Source organism: Tachypleus tridentatus, unplaced genomic scaffold (assembly GCF_004210375.1).
Source record: "Tachypleus tridentatus isolate NWPU-2018 unplaced genomic scaffold, ASM421037v1 Hic_cluster_2, whole genome shotgun sequence".
Taxonomy (NCBI): Eukaryota; Metazoa; Arthropoda; class Merostomata; order Xiphosura; family Limulidae; genus Tachypleus; species Tachypleus tridentatus.
Genome location: NW_027467782.1, coordinates 33,093,882 through 33,113,697, shown reverse-complemented (window position 1 = coordinate 33,113,697; position 19,816 = coordinate 33,093,882). Strand labels below are relative to the sequence as shown.

The following is a 19,816-nucleotide window of genomic DNA, read 5'->3' as shown; positions in this document are numbered from 1 at the left end:
TTTTGTTCCTACGTTTGATCAGTTTAACAATTATGCAACTAGCTTAAGACATATAGCTACTTTAAAAACAAATGTTTTCTTCATGAACACATTGGAAACAAATTATAACAGAAGTTCTTGGAAGGTTTCTGACTTGTTTGAATGAATAACTACATACTATTCTGAATAAAGAAAAATAAACCAGTTCTACTTATAAACAATCTCAAATGTGGGAGGTAAAGAAAAAAATTATTTTTCTAGGTTACACTGAAGGTAGTAATTATCTTCCTTAGTTGGTTGGTTGGTTGATTTGGTGTTTTATGGCACAAAGCAGCTGGGCTATCTGTGCTAAACATCCAGTAAAAAGATAAAATTAAAGTAAAATAAAAAAATTTATAAAAGAAAATTAAGGTAAAAAAAAAACAAAGTAAAAAAAACCATAAACCAATGTTTACATCTAGTCTAAAGCATTGAAACAAAACTACAGTAATACAAGTTGTAGAGGACTTTCTGCAGCATAACTGTAATTATCATAACTCGCTAGGAAGATTAAAAGAGATAAGTACGAAAACCATCATCAGTCACCTGTAGCTGGCCTTTCCAGTCTTGGTTCCAAGTTATTTGATGTTATAGCTATTTTCAAAAAGTAAAGTAATTAAAGTTTTAAAGGAAGTGTAGCAAAATTTTAATAGTAACTTGCCAGGATGACTAACAGGTAGTTCAAACAGCAGCGTTAGTCACCTAAGTGGACCTTTCCAGTCCTATTTGAGTTACTTGACTTTACAGTCATTTTCTAATTTCAAATCAAACTAGATAGACTGTGATTCTCCAAAGGGATTCTCATCAAAGAAGGTCTAAAAAAACTTAAATGGCATTAGAAAGACTGATGGCCTTTAAAAAAACTAAAAACATTTCCAAGGTGGACAATGTCACCATCACCAATAACACTGTCTAACATTATGGACAAACCTTAGGACAGAATATGGTGAAAATGGCACCATCGTTGATAGTCATAACGATGGCAAGAAAGTAAAATGTGGTATACAGTGACCTGAGTATCACACAGACAACATAATGGTGTATCAGTTCCAGATAAATGAAAACAATGAGTTAAAAAACTGTGACCAATGCATAGTCTAGTTAGAACAACTTCCTCCTTCCGATCCTTACGGTAACAAGGACAGCCAAAGTCTAATACAGGGTTGTATTTGGAAAAGCATGTTTTTGCATTGCTCACTCCAAATTGACTGCGAGATGGCACAGAGCCAAGCCTTGAATACAGGACCATAGTCCATGTATCAGACAGGCACAGCGGTGATAGTGCCAGAGCAGATAGACTTAGCTGCAGTGTCGGCAAGCTAGCTCCCATGAATACCAATATGGCCCAGTATCCAGAAAAACTGAATAGAAGTAGATGATAAAGAGAAATGGGCCAGTCAGTTGTGAATATTGGTGACAACAGGGTGTGAACCAATGTGAAGCGATTCTAGGGCCAGCAGAGAACTAAGCGAGTCAGTATAAATCATGCAGTTTGAGTACTGCTTAGCTTCTATGTGATCCAGGGCAAGAGAGATGGCATACAGTTCAGTAGTAAACACAGAAGCTGTAGAGGGGATTCTACGTGCAACCATGGTAGAGTCCACACAGTCACCTGATTTTGAACCATCTGTATAAACAGGAATGGAAAGATGGTTCAAAAGATGTTCAGCAAATAACAAACAGTATTTCCAATCAGGAGTGTCTACTTTTCTCAGATAGCTTTAAGATAATTCACAATTGGGGATGGTAATAAACCATGGTGGGATGGGCTGACCAGTGGATACAGCAATGTTATCCAAGGACATACCCAATTCATCCAACTATGACTGGATATGAAGGCTAAAAGGAGCAATGGCATTCCGTCTGGTCTGAAAAAGCATGAGCCAACGAGGAAAGAAAACACAACCCTAGATGGGATGCTTTGGTTAGGAACAAAGTTTCAAAGCATATAGTAAAGACAGTTGTAAATGGCAGAGGTGCAAAAAGGTTCATGAGACTATGTATAAGCTCTGAACTGGGGAAGTACAGAAACCCCCAGTGCAGAGCTGAAGTCCTTAATGATGAATAGTGTCCAGCATCTTTAAGGCCAATGGTCTGGCAGAGCCATAGACCAGTGATTCATAGTCGAGGTGGCCGAGCATAATCCAAGTGTGTTAAGATTCGAATTCCCATCACATCAAACATGCTCACCCTTTCAGCCATGGGGGCATTATAATGTGACATTCAATCACACTATTTGTGGGTAAAAGAGGAGCCCATGAGTTGGCAGTGGATGGTGATGACTAGCTGCCTTCCCTCTAGTCTTACACTGCTAAATTAGGGACAGCTAGCACAGGTAGCCCTCGAGTAGCTTTGCACGAAATTCAAAAACAAGCAAACCATAGTCCAGTGTCGGTCAAATAAGAGCACGATATATCTTTAGCATAGAACATCGATCCACTCCACAAGTGATGGAAGAGAGGACAAGGAGGATGTTCAGTGCTCTTGTACATTTGACCTGTAGCTGCTTGATTTGTGGTATAAAGGTCAGCTTACGGTCAAAGATAAGCCCCAAGAACTTAGTCTCAAAGACCTCAGGCAGCACAACTTCACCGCTATGGAGTTCAGGATCAGGACGAATACCCCATTGGTGACAGAATTGCATGCAAACTGTTTTAGTGAGAGAGAAGGTAAAGCCCTTTGCTGTGATCCACTTCAGTAAACAATTGAGAGCAGTTTGTAGCTGCCGCTCAATATACCTCATGTTCAATGACTGGCATGAGATGTGAAAGTCGTCGATATAGAGCGTGTTTGCAACAGTGAGAGGGAGTTGTTCAGTGATGGCATTAATTTTTATACTGAAAAGTGTGACATTCAGAACACAGCCCCAAGAGACTCCAAGTTTCTACAGAAAAAATGGTAAAGTGTTGAACCCACATGAACTTGGAATTGCCTGACCATTAACAAATTTTTAATAAATGTGGGCAAATGGCCACGTAACCCATATCTATGCTGTCTCACAAAATGCCATATCTCCATGTTGTATTATAAGCCTTCTCAATGTCAAAGAATATTGATACAAGATGTTTGAGAAAGGCTTTTCTGACTGACGTTTCAAGTCGAATCAGGTGGTCCATGGTGGAGTGCTGTCATCGAAACCCACAATGGGTGGGAGAGAGGAGGTTGTGTCATTCAAGAACCAAACTAGACAAGCATTAACCATCCTTTCTGAGGTTTTACAGAGACAGCTCACTAGATAGTAGTTTGAAGGAATCTTGGGATCATTCCCAGGCTAAGAAAAAGGTAGGACAGTTGCCTGGTACCAGGCATCAGGAAAAACATTCTCCTGCCAGACCTGGTCAAAACAATCAGAAGAATAGTAAGAGAAGCAGGAGATAGATGGTGCAGCATTTCATAGTGTACATCATCAGGTCCAACTGATGTACTTCCAGACTGATGAAGGGCCAGTTTGAGTTTCACCAGTGTAAAGGGATGATTAGAATCATAGAGATATTCAGCTCAAAAGGACAGAAGTGTTTGCTCTTCCTGAGTCTTGATGGCTAAAAGGTGGAGGAAGAAGCAGAAGTGCTAGATTCCCAACAAAAGTTTTCACCTAGAGTATCAGCAATGCTCCAGGTATCAGCTACTTCCTGACCATCAGGGAGCAAGATCGAGAGGGGGATGGAATTATACTGCCCATTGACCTTCTGAACCTTGTCATATATGACTTTAGAACTGGTGGTAGAAGATATGCTAGTCATGAACTTAATTCAAGATTCCCTTTGGCTTTGGCATCTTACCCACTAAGCACATTTCTAAAACTCAAATCAGTTTCAAAGAGTTGATCTCAAGCTGTCAACAACCATGTGACAGTTGAGTTACAAATATCCTTAATGAAAAGCATGCATCAACTTATTAAAAGTTCTCCAATGTTCTTACCTTCCATGACTTATTGTGCAGACACTAAGAAAACATAAAAAAGTCCTGCTTTCCCAACATAAAGAAGACTTAACTGTTTGCTGTTGTGGTTCTAAGAATGAAAGTAAAAAATAATATGTAACAAATGTCAACCACATTACAACTGCTACATCCATGCTAGTAAGACCTTGTTTAATGCCAGGACTTATAGGTCCATCTGGGATATGACAGACACAACAGTGAATGAGATGCTATTTATGATGAATTTCTCCCAGTTGTGTATAAGAATATATTATAGAGGTATGTAACTATCTGCAATTCACTTTGATTCTAACAATATAAAACTCAAATCAATTAACTTTCCTCCAAAACACTAAGAGCAAATATCCCATTGAAGAGGAACAGTGTGTGTCATACAGAACACCGGTTCCAGAGAAGTAGAGCTCTTAAGCTCCTAGGAAGGTAAGAAGCTGGGCATTAACAAATGAGGTAAGTGATAAAACAGAGTTTAAGTAGGATTCTGAACTACAGTAAAAGATCATGAGAGAATTTAGTGAAGCAGACTAACCTGGAAGATATTCTTTTCTGGAGGGTGCCTTCCTCTTCATGTGCACTCATTAACAATAAATACAAATGTATAAATGGGAGTTAAGAAAAAAAACTTGTAGAACCACAGAAATTTTCAGGTCTGGTCAAAAGTAGTGGCAATCACATGTGAACGGGGTCAGAGTGCAAACTACTATCTTAATTTTGTAATGGAAATTTCTCAGTAGTAGCTAAAACTGGGAATGTTCCTGGGAATAAAGGATCTTTTATTTTAATTTGAAAAGAATGGCCAAGTTAGTTGGCACCCAAGGAACATCACAAAAATAAAACAGAGCCAAGTATAGGCTTGACCATTCTTTCACAGTAAAATGGGAAAAGTAAATAAAAGTTAGGAAAATAAATAAAAAGACAGATATATGGTGATCCCCATCTTGAATAGAATTATAAGACCGGTGTTTTGTCTTCAATGTTTTGAAGGCTACATAAGATAGGAAAGGTACCTGCAGAGGCGCCATTAGCCACCAAATAACATCCTCTGTCAAGTTCAAGAAAGCATCACTATCTCTAAGAGCTCCAGCATAGAAGATTGAACTACTTTGAGGGCAAATGCAAAGGTATGTATCATATACATATGTTAGGGTTGGGGTGGCTCGCTGAGGCGACAAGAGATATTTACAAAATAGATGGAAAATAATGGACCAGTACAAGTATCATAAGATACTGATCCATCATGATATACCCAGTGGTTTATGTATTATTGGTAATGGATTCTACTACCAAGAAGATAATGACTTCAAACACTCATCCAACTTCAGTACAAGTATCATCAGATACTGATCCATCATGGTATACCCAGTGGTTTATGTATTATTGGTAATGGATTCTACTACCAAGAAGATAATGACTTCAAACACTCATCCAACTTCAGTACAAGTATCATCAGATACTGATCCATCATGGTATACCCATGGATTCTACTATACTGATCATCATACCCATAATGACTTCAAACACTCATCCAACTTAAGTACAAGTATCATCAGATACTGATCCATCATGGTATACCCAGTGGTTTATGTATTATTGATAATGGATTCTACTAACAAGAAGATAAAGACTTCAAACACTCATCCAACTTATGCAGAAATTAGTTAGCTAAGAAAGAAGCTGCTGGAACCATTCAAATGATGCAATGGTCCTACAGAGTCCCAGTCTCAACTCAATTGAGTAGATCTGGGATTTGATAAATCAAAACTTCACAGAACAAAAGTTTCTTCCAAAGAAATTTTATGGGAGTGTATTAGAGACACTTAGAAGAATATCCTACAAGAAACTTTAATTAAATATTTTACAACCATGCATGAAAGATGGGACAACTAGCACTTCCACCAAGTTTCTGTTGTACTGAATATGAAGATTAATACACTTCTGATGTTTCACGTGTGATTAATTTTCTATTGTCCTGTGAAAGTAATTGGATGCCTAATTTTTTACTTTGTCCTTAAAGTTTTGCACAGTACTGTATATGATTGTGAAAAGTATCAAACATACTGTTGGTGCCAACATGCTTTGTATTCACTGTGAAAAAAACCTATGCACAGAACAGGTGAAGAAAAAGTCCCATACTATCTGTGTATAGGTTTTTGTCATAGTGAATATAAAGAATGTTGACACCAATAGCATGTTTGATATACAGTCAATATTTACATTGTTCTAAATAGAAGATAATTTACATGAAAGATTCTGCAAAACCTGCTCTTCCTATTGGTTATAAGGATACCATACAAGTTAAAACTGTCACTTAGCAATAGAGCTTCTAATTTGTAAGTGAGCATGGCTTATCTTGAACTAAGAACATTTTTATAATACTTTCCTCCAGGACAAGTTTTGGAATGTAATCAAATTACTCATAAGCAACCTGTGTAAGTGTACTTTGAAAATCAACATGTTAATGTAGACATTCTATACCAGTTGTTAAAGTTGAGATTCACAACCACAGAAGCATCACATAACAACAAAAGCTATTGTTAATTATTGTTTTAGAGGTTTATTTTGAAGTAAAGAAATTCAAACTCAAATAATACAAAACTTTGAATTGCAGCATACCTTATAATAATAATGTGATTATAATGCACTGAGAGTAAAACGATTTAATTAAATATTGAAATGTAACTCAGTAATGTGCACAGAAAGCAGTTTACAACAAGTATTATTCTGATATGGTTAAGCTATTCAGGAACATTACAGTAAAGATTCAGACCAACTGCACAAGCCAATTTACCAATGCAATTAGAACAGCCCCAGATTAGATGGGAAAAAGCAAACCTGCTATGTGTATAAGGCCTTCTGAAAAAAGTATATGGAGCATCAAGGGTAAAGATATTACAACTGAAGACAAAATGAGCTGAAGAGGTCCTTGAACAAAGGAAGGAAGGAGGTTTGTGGCAGATAAGGTAGCTCTGTAACCAGTTATGAAGGAAGCTGAGAAGCCATAATTATGAAACAAGAACACGAAAAAAAAGAAAATTGTTGAAAATTTGGAAAATAGTGCCTAATGCACAAACTCTGGAGCAGTGGAAAAGTTTGTCTTGAATCTTGGGGGGTTCTTATAGGTGACTACTTGAACATTCCTTTCTTAGTCAATCAATCTACTGTGAAAGAGAATTTGGTTTCTTTGAGAAAGGATTAAGTACAGCCAAATATGTAACTGTTTATGTCTAATGTGAAAATATTACTTCTGAGGTCGTTATGAGGTAGTGCTGACATAGTAATTGGACAAATTTATACTAGAAAGCTAAAATAGTAAAAAAACCATGATAAGCTAGCCAAAATAAAGAAGCTTTATTTGAATTATCTTATACACTTATTTCTCTTCAGCTATTTTCCTTATGTGGTGGCCATTGCCTTCTTCATCAGAAGTGTAAAAAATTGATCCAATTAATCCAGATGCCAAGCCTCCATCATATGACCTCAAAGAAGCCAATATAATTTCCCTATCCTTTTTTATTTTGATAAAGGAGTACTTTTCCTCAAGACTATGAGTTGTTAGTTCTAAGGAATTACCATTACATTATGCAAAAGGGAGCAACACAGTGATTGCAGCTGTGGTCACACAGTAACCATGTAGCATTATGCACTTACTATATACTGAGTGACTAGATATCATATATGAAAATATTTACAAGATATCCAGATTTTGATGAAGCATATTCTTTGTGGAGATTTTTGTATATCTTAGTTAAAAGCTTTAAAATAATCATAATTATGTACAGAAAAATAAAATGATACCAATCTATAAGCTTGATCCAATTTTCACCACAAAATTTATAAATTGAAAGCTCAATGATAAAATTAACCAGAAGCTCTCACCTCAACCAGATGAATGGTAGAACAATACAATATTGTTCCATCCACTGAATATACCAATGGTGTATAACCTAGAACACAGACTGTCTTCTCCAACACTGAACTAAGACGGGTTTCTAATTCCTGTATGTTGCTTTCAAGAAATAAGGGAAAAAAAATAAACAATTATTATCCAAATTTTAAGACTATTAAATTGCTTTAACACTAGAAACTTTCTTTTTTTTTTTTTAAAGTTCCCAGAATATTTTTGTTCTTATTCTTATAAGCTTTTATGGGTTGCATACATCTAGAGCATAAGAATTGGCTACTTTGGTTTCTTTAGTAAGTCCCCAATACAGAGACCAAAGTAGCAACCACTCTAAATGCAGCCAAATGCAGCCCATAAAAAAAATTTAAATCTGTCACAATCTACTTTAGCCAAAACTACCCTAAAATATTTTTGTTACACCTGAAATTTATTTGGTAAAGAGATCAGTCAGACTTATGTATTATCAAATATGTAAATGTTATTTTATTGTTATTCCAATTTGATTATAAAAATTTAATATAAACAATTCTAAGAAGTTATGAGTGAAAGTAAAGAAGAATATGTCAACCACACAAAATGTCTCATATCCAGTGCTGGTGAGGCTTTTCACCAATAACAGGGCTCATCATTCTGGGTGAGATGTGGCTGACATGGTAGTTGTCTTGCTTTATTTATATCAGCAGTTGCATGAGCAGAAACTACAATGATGTGAACTAAATTATGTAAGTCATTCATAAGTCAGATTACAGTTGGAATTAATAACATAATATTTAATATTTAGTTATTTATTTTTAACAACATTTATTATTTTTACTTGAATTAACAGAAAGAAGAACAAGGAAATCAGCAATAAAATAAACTTTAAAATGATTTATATCTAACTCCAACCTTTAATAAAATAAACTTAAAATGCAACAAATACCTAGAACTAAGATTGTGAATTATCTAACAGATAAAACTGGATTACAAATGAAATAAAAACGTTAGATACTATAATATAAAGATATGTGTTTATACCTGTGTTTAGATTGTTTTTCTGAGCAGCAAAATTTTACTTATCCAAGTAAGCAACTGAAGAACTGACAAAAAGTAGTTTGAATGTCTGGTTAGCCACTTGCACTAAGGACATTTTGCATCACACTTAATGTGGCCTGGTAAAAAACAAAATGCATATTACGTTATCATTCTCACAAAAATAACAAGTCTTTAGACCTAAAAAACATTACAGAAACTAAACTTTCTAAACAAATTCAAATAAAACAAAAATATGCCTCCAGCTTCAGCATGCTAAAGATATATTTTTCTAACTGAAGTATGGATATACACATAAAAAAACTTACAAAAAAAATTAAAACACTAAGACATTTCTTTAATTCATTTTAATTATTTATCTAAAAAGATGAATTTTTCTTGTTTGAATGTGTTACTGATAACACAGACTTCTATGATATTTTCATTAACCTTTTGATCTGGAATATATAAACTACCGAAAAGTTGTTTATCAAGAATACAATTAAAGTTACAGGCAATGAAGTTTGTGTTTTAAGTAGAAATAATTTGAAGCACAAACATCAAATGAATGCACATGAAAAAACCTATATTCCTATAACTTACACTAGAGAAAATGAAGCTTTTTATTTTTTCAAAGCTGGCTAATTTAAGTATTGTTAAGAAGAGCATTTATTAGGTCATTTTATATGAAATGGCTTATTTTCACTTAGTAGAACAGTGACTGTGATTAGAATAAGCTGAATACAGTAACTTGACTGTATGCTATTTGATACTGATGAGAGTGCTGTGTTTTACATTTGCCTGTCATGTCAAGTTGTATTATAATTGTTTTGTATTTCTTTGGAACCCTACACAAGATGATTTCTTCAAAAGAACTGAAACTACTTTTTTGATATGAGCTCAAATTGGCAAAAAAATGCAGTCAAGGTTGCTAAAAACATCAATTTGGCACTGGAACAAGGGAATACTTCTCAAACTACTATTCGTTCTGGTAATAGGAACCTCGAGAATAAACACTGAGGAAGGTTTCAATCTGTTGTGAATGAAGAAACAGTAAGTGCTACTGCATAAGCTAGCCCACACATGACAGTTCATATTAAGTGCTACTGCATAAGCTAGCCCACACATGACAGTTCATATTAAGTGCTACTGCATAAGCTAGCCCACACATGACAGTTCATATTAAGTGCTACTGCATAAGCTAGCCCACACATGACAGTTCATATTAAGTGCTACTGCATAAGCTAGCCCACACATGACAGTTCATATTAAGTGCTACTGCATAAGCTAGCCCACACATGACAGTTCATATTAAGTGCTACTGCAGTTCATATTAGTGCTACTGCCCCACATGACAGTTCATATTAAGTGCTACTGCATAAGCTAGCCCACACATGACAGTTCATATTAAGTGCTACTGCATAAGCTAGCCCACACATGACAGTTCATATTAAGTGCTACTGCATAAGCTAGCCCACACATGACAGTTCATATTAAGTGCTACTGCATAAGCTAGCCCACACATGACAGTTCATATCATATTAAGTGCTACTGCATAAGCTAGCCCACACATGACAGTTCATATTAAGTGCTACTGCATAAGCTAGCCACACATGACAGTTCATATTAAGTGCTACTGCATAAGCTAGCCCACACATGACAGTTCATATTAAGTGCTACTGCATAAGCTCGCATGACAGTTCATATTAAGTGCTACTGCATAAGCTAGCCCACACATGACAGTTCATATTAATGCTAGCTAGCCACACATGACAGTTCATATTAAGTGCTACTGCATAAGCTAGCCCACACATGACAGTTCATATTAAGTGCTACTGCATAAGCTAGCCCACACATGACAGTTCATATTAAGTGCTACTGCATGAGCTACTGCCCACACATGACAGTTCAGGCACTTTCAGTGGACTGAGAAGTTTCCAGTGCAACTGTTTCTCATCACCTGGCTGCAATCAGAAAGTTAAAAATTTGGGCAAAGAGGTACCACATGAACTGATAGAAGAGCAGAAAACTGGTTAGGAACAAGAGGGAGTCATTCTTAAAGCAAAGCATTACCTATGACAAGAAGTGGATCCTATATGGAAAAAAAAACCTATGCAGAAAATATAGCATACTTTGATTATTAAAACTGGTGTTTGTAAAAAATATGGAGTTTTAATTTTTACATATACAGTCAGCCATGAAACAAACTACTACATCAACAAAACCACTGTAATAACTGAATGTCAAAAAAGATTATTGTACTATTAAAACTTTAACTGTACTAAATAGATGTGACATCATACTAAGAGGACATACCATAGTGTTAAGAAGATACCAAACCATCCTCAGTGTAAAAAAACAAGCATCCTCAATAATCATCAACAAGTACCCTGAAGTATCAGTATTCCCAGAAGAAAACTGTGGTAACACAACATCAACATGAACACTGTACTAATATAGCAACATAAAGATCATTGTACTGACAATGCATAAACAAGGATACAATAATTAACAATATACTAGAATAACTGTAGTGTACAGGTTAATATGTTCACTGTACTAATATGCATTAACAAGATCAATATGCTGAAACAACAGCCAAAAGATATCTAAGGTAACAGAATGCCTACAAAGTCATTATAATAAGAGCACATCATAAAGCTAGTATACTGTCTGTTCATGATGCAATAGTATACAGGATATTGACAAAAAAAAAAAGAGAGAGAGAGAGAAAAATATTACTACACTGACAACACAACTGTATATATATATATATATATATTCAGGGAACCATCAAGCCCAACACAACACCAGAATAACAAAACGTTATGATAACATAAAATAACTAAAAGATCACTGCAATAAAGGAACAGATAAAAATCCATTGTACAAGAACATATATAACAACACTGTATTAACTCTCTCAACACAGCCTTGATCTGTATGACTGACCATGTGACCACCTTGTGCTTGTTTACAGTCTGTTTAGATTTAATACTTCTAACTTTCAAAGTGGTATATTTTCAAAAATCTGGCAATGTTTCAGTTAATATTACAAGTCTCTAACATACAAAAAATCATATTTAATTAAATAAAATAAAGATTTGTCCCTATGATAATTTGTTTTGAATAATCTGTGTGAAAAGTTATTTTAATGTTAAAATTAAAAATACCTCCTTTGTATATAACCCTAAGACCTCCATAAATACATTTCAAACATTTTTTTCAGTAAATCTTGATAGTTTATATGTTATTTTTCTAACCCAACTCAAAACAGGATTGATTAACTTGACTGACCTTGAAACCACCAAAAACAATAAAATAAATTTAAAAAAACCCTGAATTACACTTTCTTCTTTCTAGAATGACTTCATATTGCAAGAAGAAACTACATTCATTTATCCTAAGTAGCTCTTAGTTTGTAACACATCTATTTATAATTAAGGTTTATCACCATTTAAACTGCAACAAACTACTGTCAAGCCATTATAAGATGTAAAATCAAGTCAAGAAACATCCAGCTCACATTACGCTATCGAATTACATTACCCATGAGCTACTACAACTAGTACAACAAGCTCAAGTGTCTCGTGAAAAAATTATACTTATTGTTGATTTTACTTTATCTTAACTTAAAAATATCCTTACTTATTTTTTACATTTTAGTTGCTTTTATAATTATACACAAAAAATAAACATAAACAAATAAATAAATGAAACACTTGAACAATCTACACTGTTTCTCTTGATTGTTGAAGAGAGTTAACCATAACTTTTAATGCTACTTATATTATCGCAATTTATAATTTTTATTTCATTAAATAATGCTACAAACAACATAGACTATAACATGCAAAATTTACACAAATTTCCTTATCACTCAAAAATTTACTAGCTTTCTAGATCTGTGACAAGAGTCATTACAAATTAATCCAAGCTAGTCATTTCTCAATGGAACGTTGGTTATACAGAACAAAATATTGTGAAATACATCATTTGATAGAATGAAAACCTTAACTGTCTATTAGTTATAGGTAACATACAGTTAAGCATAAAGAGAACTATGAACACAACTTGAAAGAGAGGATGTGACAGCAGGAGTCTGACTTTCTATTCAGTAGAAAAAAAATGTTGAAGACTATATTTAATGTGGTTTATCTGAGCAATGATGATTTTAGAGAAAGTAGTTTTCATTCAATTTCATACTTCTTCCATGGGTGGTGGATAAAATCTGCCATGAGAGCATGTGTCATGTGTGTCACACTAGGAAATATTCAGAATTTTTTATGATAGTGCCTTGCAAAATTAAGAGCTGATTATTTATATGTTATTAAAATATGGTTTATTAACAAAGGTTTTATGCTATTCTAATTGGCATACCATAACCATGAAGTTGTTTAATAAAATATTCAAGGTAAGACACTAAAACATTGTGTCATGTTCAGCACCCAGTGTGATGGGGTTAAAGGAAGAGATAAGACAATTGTACTATAACATCAACAAAACTACTGTGCTAAAGGAATACAAACCAGAGCATTACACCAACAAAACAAAAACACCACTATAATAAAGGAATAAATTCAAGTCTACTATACCAGAATATCAATAACACTACTGTAATAATGGAACAAAAACATGACTACTGTACCAGAACGTCAATAACACTACTATATTAAAGGAACAAAAACATGACTACTGTACCAGAACATCAGTAACACCACTATACTAAAGGAACAGAAACAAGACTATTGTACTAGAACACCCATAACACCACTGTATTAAAAAAACATAAACAAGACTGCTGTACCAGAACATTAATAACACCCCTGCTCTAGAGGAACAGAAACAATAGTATATCAGAATATCAATAACATCACTGTACCTAAAGGACAGAAACAAGATTACTATACCAGAACACCACTGCACTAAGTGAACAGAAACAAGATGACCGTACCAGAACATCAATAACACCACTGTAATAAAGGAACAGAAACAAGACTACTATACCAGAAACTCAATAACACCACTATACTAACTAAACAGAAACAGTACTAATGTACCAGAACATCAATAATGCCACTGTACCTAAGGAACAGAAACAGGACTAATGTACCAGAACATCAATAATGCCACTGTACCTAAGGAACAGAAACAAGACTAATGTACCAGAACATCAATAATGCCACTGTACCTAAGGAACAGAAACAAGACTAATGTACCAGAACATCAATAAACACCACTGTAGCTAAAGAACAAAAACAAGACTAATGTACCAGAACATTGGTACTAAAGAAATGTTTTTGACTGTACTAAGTCATGAACAGTAATAATAGCACAGTAACATTAATAAGATGAGGTTAACAAGACAAGTAACATTTAGTTCTATGTAGGTAATCCAAGTAATTGTTAACAACACACAAACGTACTACATTATCTTACTTAGAAAATTATAGAGGAATCCATCAGTAACAACAGAGCATTTTACAATGTGAGGTGCACATAACATGAAACTTATTATTAACATAAACATAATATATTCATTGACCCTCTGGGTGGAGAATGGCAGTTCTTCAGGATGGACATACATGGTTATCAATACCTAGCAGTTTTCGTATTAGTAGTAAAGTATTCTATTACCAAAACACTCATCAACCTGTGCAAAAATTATTTAGCTAAGAAAGAAGCTGCATCATTCAAATGATGCAATGGCCCTCTAGAGCCCTGATCTCAATCCAACTATGCAGAGCTGGGATTTGATAGATCCAAAATAAGATAAATCAAAAGTTACATTTAAAGAAACTTTATGGGAGTGTATTAGAGACACTTAGAACAATATCCTAAAAGAAACTTTAATTAAATATTTTACAACCATGCATGAAAGATGGGACAACTAGCACTTCCACCAAGTTTCTTTTGTACTGAATATGAAGATTAATACACTTCTGATGTTTCACGTGTGACCAACTTTCTATTGTTCTGTGAAAGTAACCTGACACCTAATGTTTGACTAACATTTTTGCACAGTACTGTATAGCTGGTAATATAATGCTTGTATCAGTGCAGGTTTAGAATACAAGTTGTGTATCTTGTGGTCAGTGCTCTTACTTTCTTCAATTTCATGCTATTTCAGAAGCTATACAACTGCTTCAATAAATAAGGACAAGTACAAATAACTGATAAAATTAAAACTAGGTATAGCTCATTTGATATATAAAACACAATATTATGACCAATGATAATATCAAATTCATTTGTCTTATTTTCTTTCACATTTTTAATGGCTAATTTAATCATGTGTGAAAAACTGTATGAGAAGATGAGAAAATGATTATGTCATAAATGGAACAATGCAGACAAAATAAAACTTTAACAAAAAAAAATCTCTCTAATGGATACATTTACATGATTTAAGACACAGGGGAAAAAGAAAACCAGATGTGACAAAACTATTAAAATCATTTCACAATTATATTTCAAAAAAATTCATAATCTAAAATAGTACACAAATACTAAACAAACTTACATAATTTTTCAAGTACAAGCATAGATATTATCCAATTAGGTTGCACATTTTAGTGGGAGAGGGCAACAAACAACAACAGCACAACATCAACTAGCCAGTCCAAAGGGTTAAAAATAAGATCATTTTAATTCCCATCTTCAAAACGTGTGCAGGATATATTTTGCTCAAAATTAAATAAGCCACTTACATATTCTAGATATGCCAGTCAGATGCTATTAACTGAATTCAAAATTGACTCAGATCTAATATAAAATTTTCTCTCTGTATAAGGACAAAATCTATGTTTGTCTTATCTTACACCTCCTAGCTCGCAGGGGGCTAACCTCAACCAAACTTTGTGGGATGATAATTTGGAATAAGGGACACTTAATGAATGTTCACAATTCCTTCCCCTTCATTATTACTATTACTGAGTATTTATCATCTTTGATGTAAATTAACATTATCTACATTCACATATGGTGCCACATCCATACACAAAAAAAAAACACTTAAACTTTCAATAGAACAACACATACACAGTGTGTATATATCTCAGAGAGTGCACTAGCTTTATCTATGGAAGAATTCAAAGAAATAATATGGTTGCCAAAATTGCAATACTACATAAACTTGCCTGAAGCTTCTGCTCCAATAGCCAACATAATGCTGGTGTGAAATGTCCTTTCTTCAGTTATACCCATTTCCTACTTCGAACCATGATCTTTGAATTTTGACCTCCAAGCCACTTCTGTGCCCAATGGTTGTCAATTAATTAATCATATGAAACATTGTAATAGGACATTCAGAGGGGGGTGTTGAAAGTAGGTAACAGTAAGCATCTCTAATGCCACTACTTCTTCCTACAAGGTCACCCTGACCATCACACAGTGTATACCATATCTAAAGTATACACATATTGAGTTTTTAAAGTTTATACAAAACTTTCGTTGAGGTAATAATTAATGCTGTAATAATGTGTTATATTATAAATAAATTGTGTAAAAGTTAGTATTTTTGTATTATTTATTACAGTATCCACCCACAAACTTTGTTTTAAGCTTATAAACCCAAACAAAGAACAGGTACCTCATCTTGTGTGACAAACTCAAAGAGGTTAATTAAGTAATTATGGATACCTTTAGTCTCATCAGTACTAATTATAGTTCCACTCTGGTACAGTAATAAATCTACAGACTTACAATGCTAAAATCAGAGGTTCGATTCCCATGGGTAAACTCGACAGATAGCCCAATGTGGCTTTTTTTATAAAAAAAACATACACATACTAATTATAAGAATGCAACAAAGTACCTGATTACTTTCATTATTCACAGTTAAGGTTGTCACAATCTACTGGCACAGTGGTGTAGTGACTGGTCATACAATCAACAACTAATTTTTAAATATCAGTACTTAATTTCATTATAAACTTATAATTAAGTACATTAAAGCAATTTATAACTAAATACATACCAATTTAAGATCAATTCCTCCTAATTCTAGTTGCTTGCATAGTATATTCCACAATTTCTCTTTACTTCCTGGTGTAAACTGAAGTAAGTCAAATACCAGTAACTCCATTACAAACCTAAAGATGCAAAGAAAGAATAACCACGTACAAATTATACAGTTGGACGATGCTTTTAAAATGAAACATTTCATTGTAATACCTTATCTTATTGAGTTGCTAATCACATTTTTAAGTTTTCAATATATTTCAAAATTAGTCCATACATTGAAAGCAATATATGGAGCTCTTAGACTGAAAAGCTGTTTCAATTTTTGCTTGAATCTCACAAACATTAGTTACTCTGTACCGAACAGTTAAGAATAAACAAAAGTTGAAATATTATAACCAGAAAAGACAAAATCACTACTATAAGATCTTACTGAAGAACATGGTCTATGTTACAATATTTAATGAAACAACTGTTTGAATTCTTACTTTTTCAAGTGAACTACAGTGATTAAGGTGTTTGTGAACCAGTGCTAAGCCTTGTAACATTTTCACAAGGTTAGATTCCATGTAAAATGCAAAACAAGGTACAAAGCAGCCTTTCTGCAATTCTGTAAAGAACATATCCAATGAATGCACAGCATGTGGAGTCATATCCTTTTTAAAGATGAATCATGGTTCACTCTGTACTTAAATAGCAGGCATATAATAATTTTAAACCAGATCAAGCCATTACCATGCATGAACTTATCAAGTACAACCCATCACTGAAATGCATACAACCTCTGTATATATGAGCAATGACAGATGTACAAACACTTTCAGGAAGGGCCTAGGTCCATGGACCAACTTTGTTACCATTTTGTGGTTGCTATAGTTTTCATGCTGTTAATTCTAAATTAGTAAGTGCATGTTCACAAAATTTGTAAATATTACAATGCTATCATATGCAAAATATTAGTTTTATTTCTATTAAGTTTTAAGGTTTGTTATGCAATGTTTTATCATGCCCTTTGTTATTTTAGCACATTGCCTATTTAATGTGCAAAGTAATTTTCATTTTAAGATAAAAATATATTTTTATGCATCAGAAAATTTTCAAATTTCACATGCAAAATATTTATATCATCCAAATAGTTTTATGACACATTTCTTAAGAAAAATAAACTTTATATTTTATATTATTTCCTCACCAAATCTCTCTATGGGTCAAGTCAGTTTGATGATCTCATAACCACCACATAAAATTAGGAAATAAATATAGCATAAATTATGCCTTTTTCACTCAAGAATGACTACAGATTATAACACCACAACATAAATGTTCAGATTATATAGATTAAATCTCATTATATTATACAATTATACAGTTTTATTATTTTTACTATACTGCCTTTCAGCCATGCCAAGCTAACACAAATTACAATGATGTGGTGCACATGCACTCATGTTTCCCAAACCAATAATATAAAACTGATTTTAAATCTTTACAAAGTGACCTATTTTTGTGTGTTTTAGCGGCCTAATATTTTGTAAAATACAGCCACATTGCAATTATTGTACATTATATATCTACATAGTTTATTAACATTTTCAAACATGTTATTAAACTTATTTTTCTTAAAACATAAAACAGGAAATGAAGAAGTAAAGAAAGCAATTGTCTTTTCCAGCTACAACCTTTCCACCTGGATGATGCTTGTTATAGCTTATTAATCTTTAGGATATTTCAAACATAGAAAACATGAAACAAAATTTTTGTAAAGGTTTTAAATATATATTGGAATAACCAAAATATTCAAAACTACAATACTGATAACCACTGAATTCCACTATAATTCATTAAGCTTAGTAACTGAGCTGTATTTGCACCTAAAATTATGAAATTTAAACAGACTAAAACTCAACTTTCCAGCACAAAAGAGATTGGAAGGCTTACTCTAGCAGTTAAAATTTAGAAGTAAAACATATCATATGCAAGAAAAACAATAAATAGTCCCACTCCAGTAACTCAATTTTAGTGGTGACGTGCCATCTACATGTGCATAAAGTGATTAAAATAAACTATGTATGATTTTAGAAGTGGATATATCTTATTATAGTTAAAATATTACAATTTCTAACTATCCTTTTGCTTTTTTGTGTAATATGTCTTATTCAAACATTTCAACAAAAATCAAGAACATAGAGAAGGTATTGTGTACATTTTACAGTTATAATAAAATTTTGTATCAGTTCTAAACTTTCATACTTACATTACTTGAACTTGTAAACTTTCACATCCTTCAACACTTTTCAAAACAATTGGAATCACAGAAAAGACTAGCTTTTCTTCTGCCTTTATAACATTAAATGTAGTAAAATATCAGAATTATATACATTTCTTAAAATTAAATATACTTACATACAAACTATATACATAACATTATGTGCAGGCAAATATCAGAATTTGTTATTTATTTCTTTATGGTTTGGTATCAAACACTTTTAGAATACTTAGAACTAATTTTACTTTGTTTTGTTCCTACGTTTGATCAGTTTAACAATTATGCAACTAGCTTAAGACATATAGCTACTTTAAAAAACAAATGTTTTCTTCATGAACACATTGGAAACAAATTATAACAGAAGTTCTTGGAAGGTTTCTGACTTGTTTGAATGAATAACTACATACTATTCTGAATAAAGAAAAATAAACCAGTTCTACTTATAAACAATCTCAAATGTGGGAGGTAAAGAAAAAAATTATTTTTCTAGGTTACACTGAAGGTAGTAATTATCTTCCTTAGTTGGTTGGTTGGTTGATTTGGTGTTTTATGGCACAAAGCAGCTGGGCTATCTGTGCTAAACATCCAGTAAAAAGATAAAATTAAAGTAAAATAAAAGAAAATTAAGGTAAAAAAAACAAAGTAAAAAAACCATAAACCAATGTTTACATCTAGTCTAAAGCATTAAAACAAAACTACAGTAATACAAGTTGTAGAGGACT

General features: G+C 33.2%; 1 protein-coding gene across 1 annotated transcript in view; it reads right to left on the bottom strand.

Moving 5' to 3' along the window:
* Positions 1–19,165, bottom strand: part of LOC143242978 (uncharacterized) — a 32,834-nt gene extending 13,669 nt beyond the window's left edge. The window contains exons 1-2 of the mRNA XM_076486588.1: positions 19,083–19,165; positions 16,845–16,959 (exon numbers count right to left, since the gene is read on the bottom strand). Of these exons, the coding sequence (XP_076342703.1) occupies positions 16,845–16,959; positions 19,083–19,084 (117 nt within the window). The 5' untranslated portion in view covers positions 19,085–19,165. The remainder of the gene's footprint in view (positions 1–16,844; positions 16,960–19,082) is intronic.
* Positions 19,166–19,816: the final 651 nt, after the last annotated feature.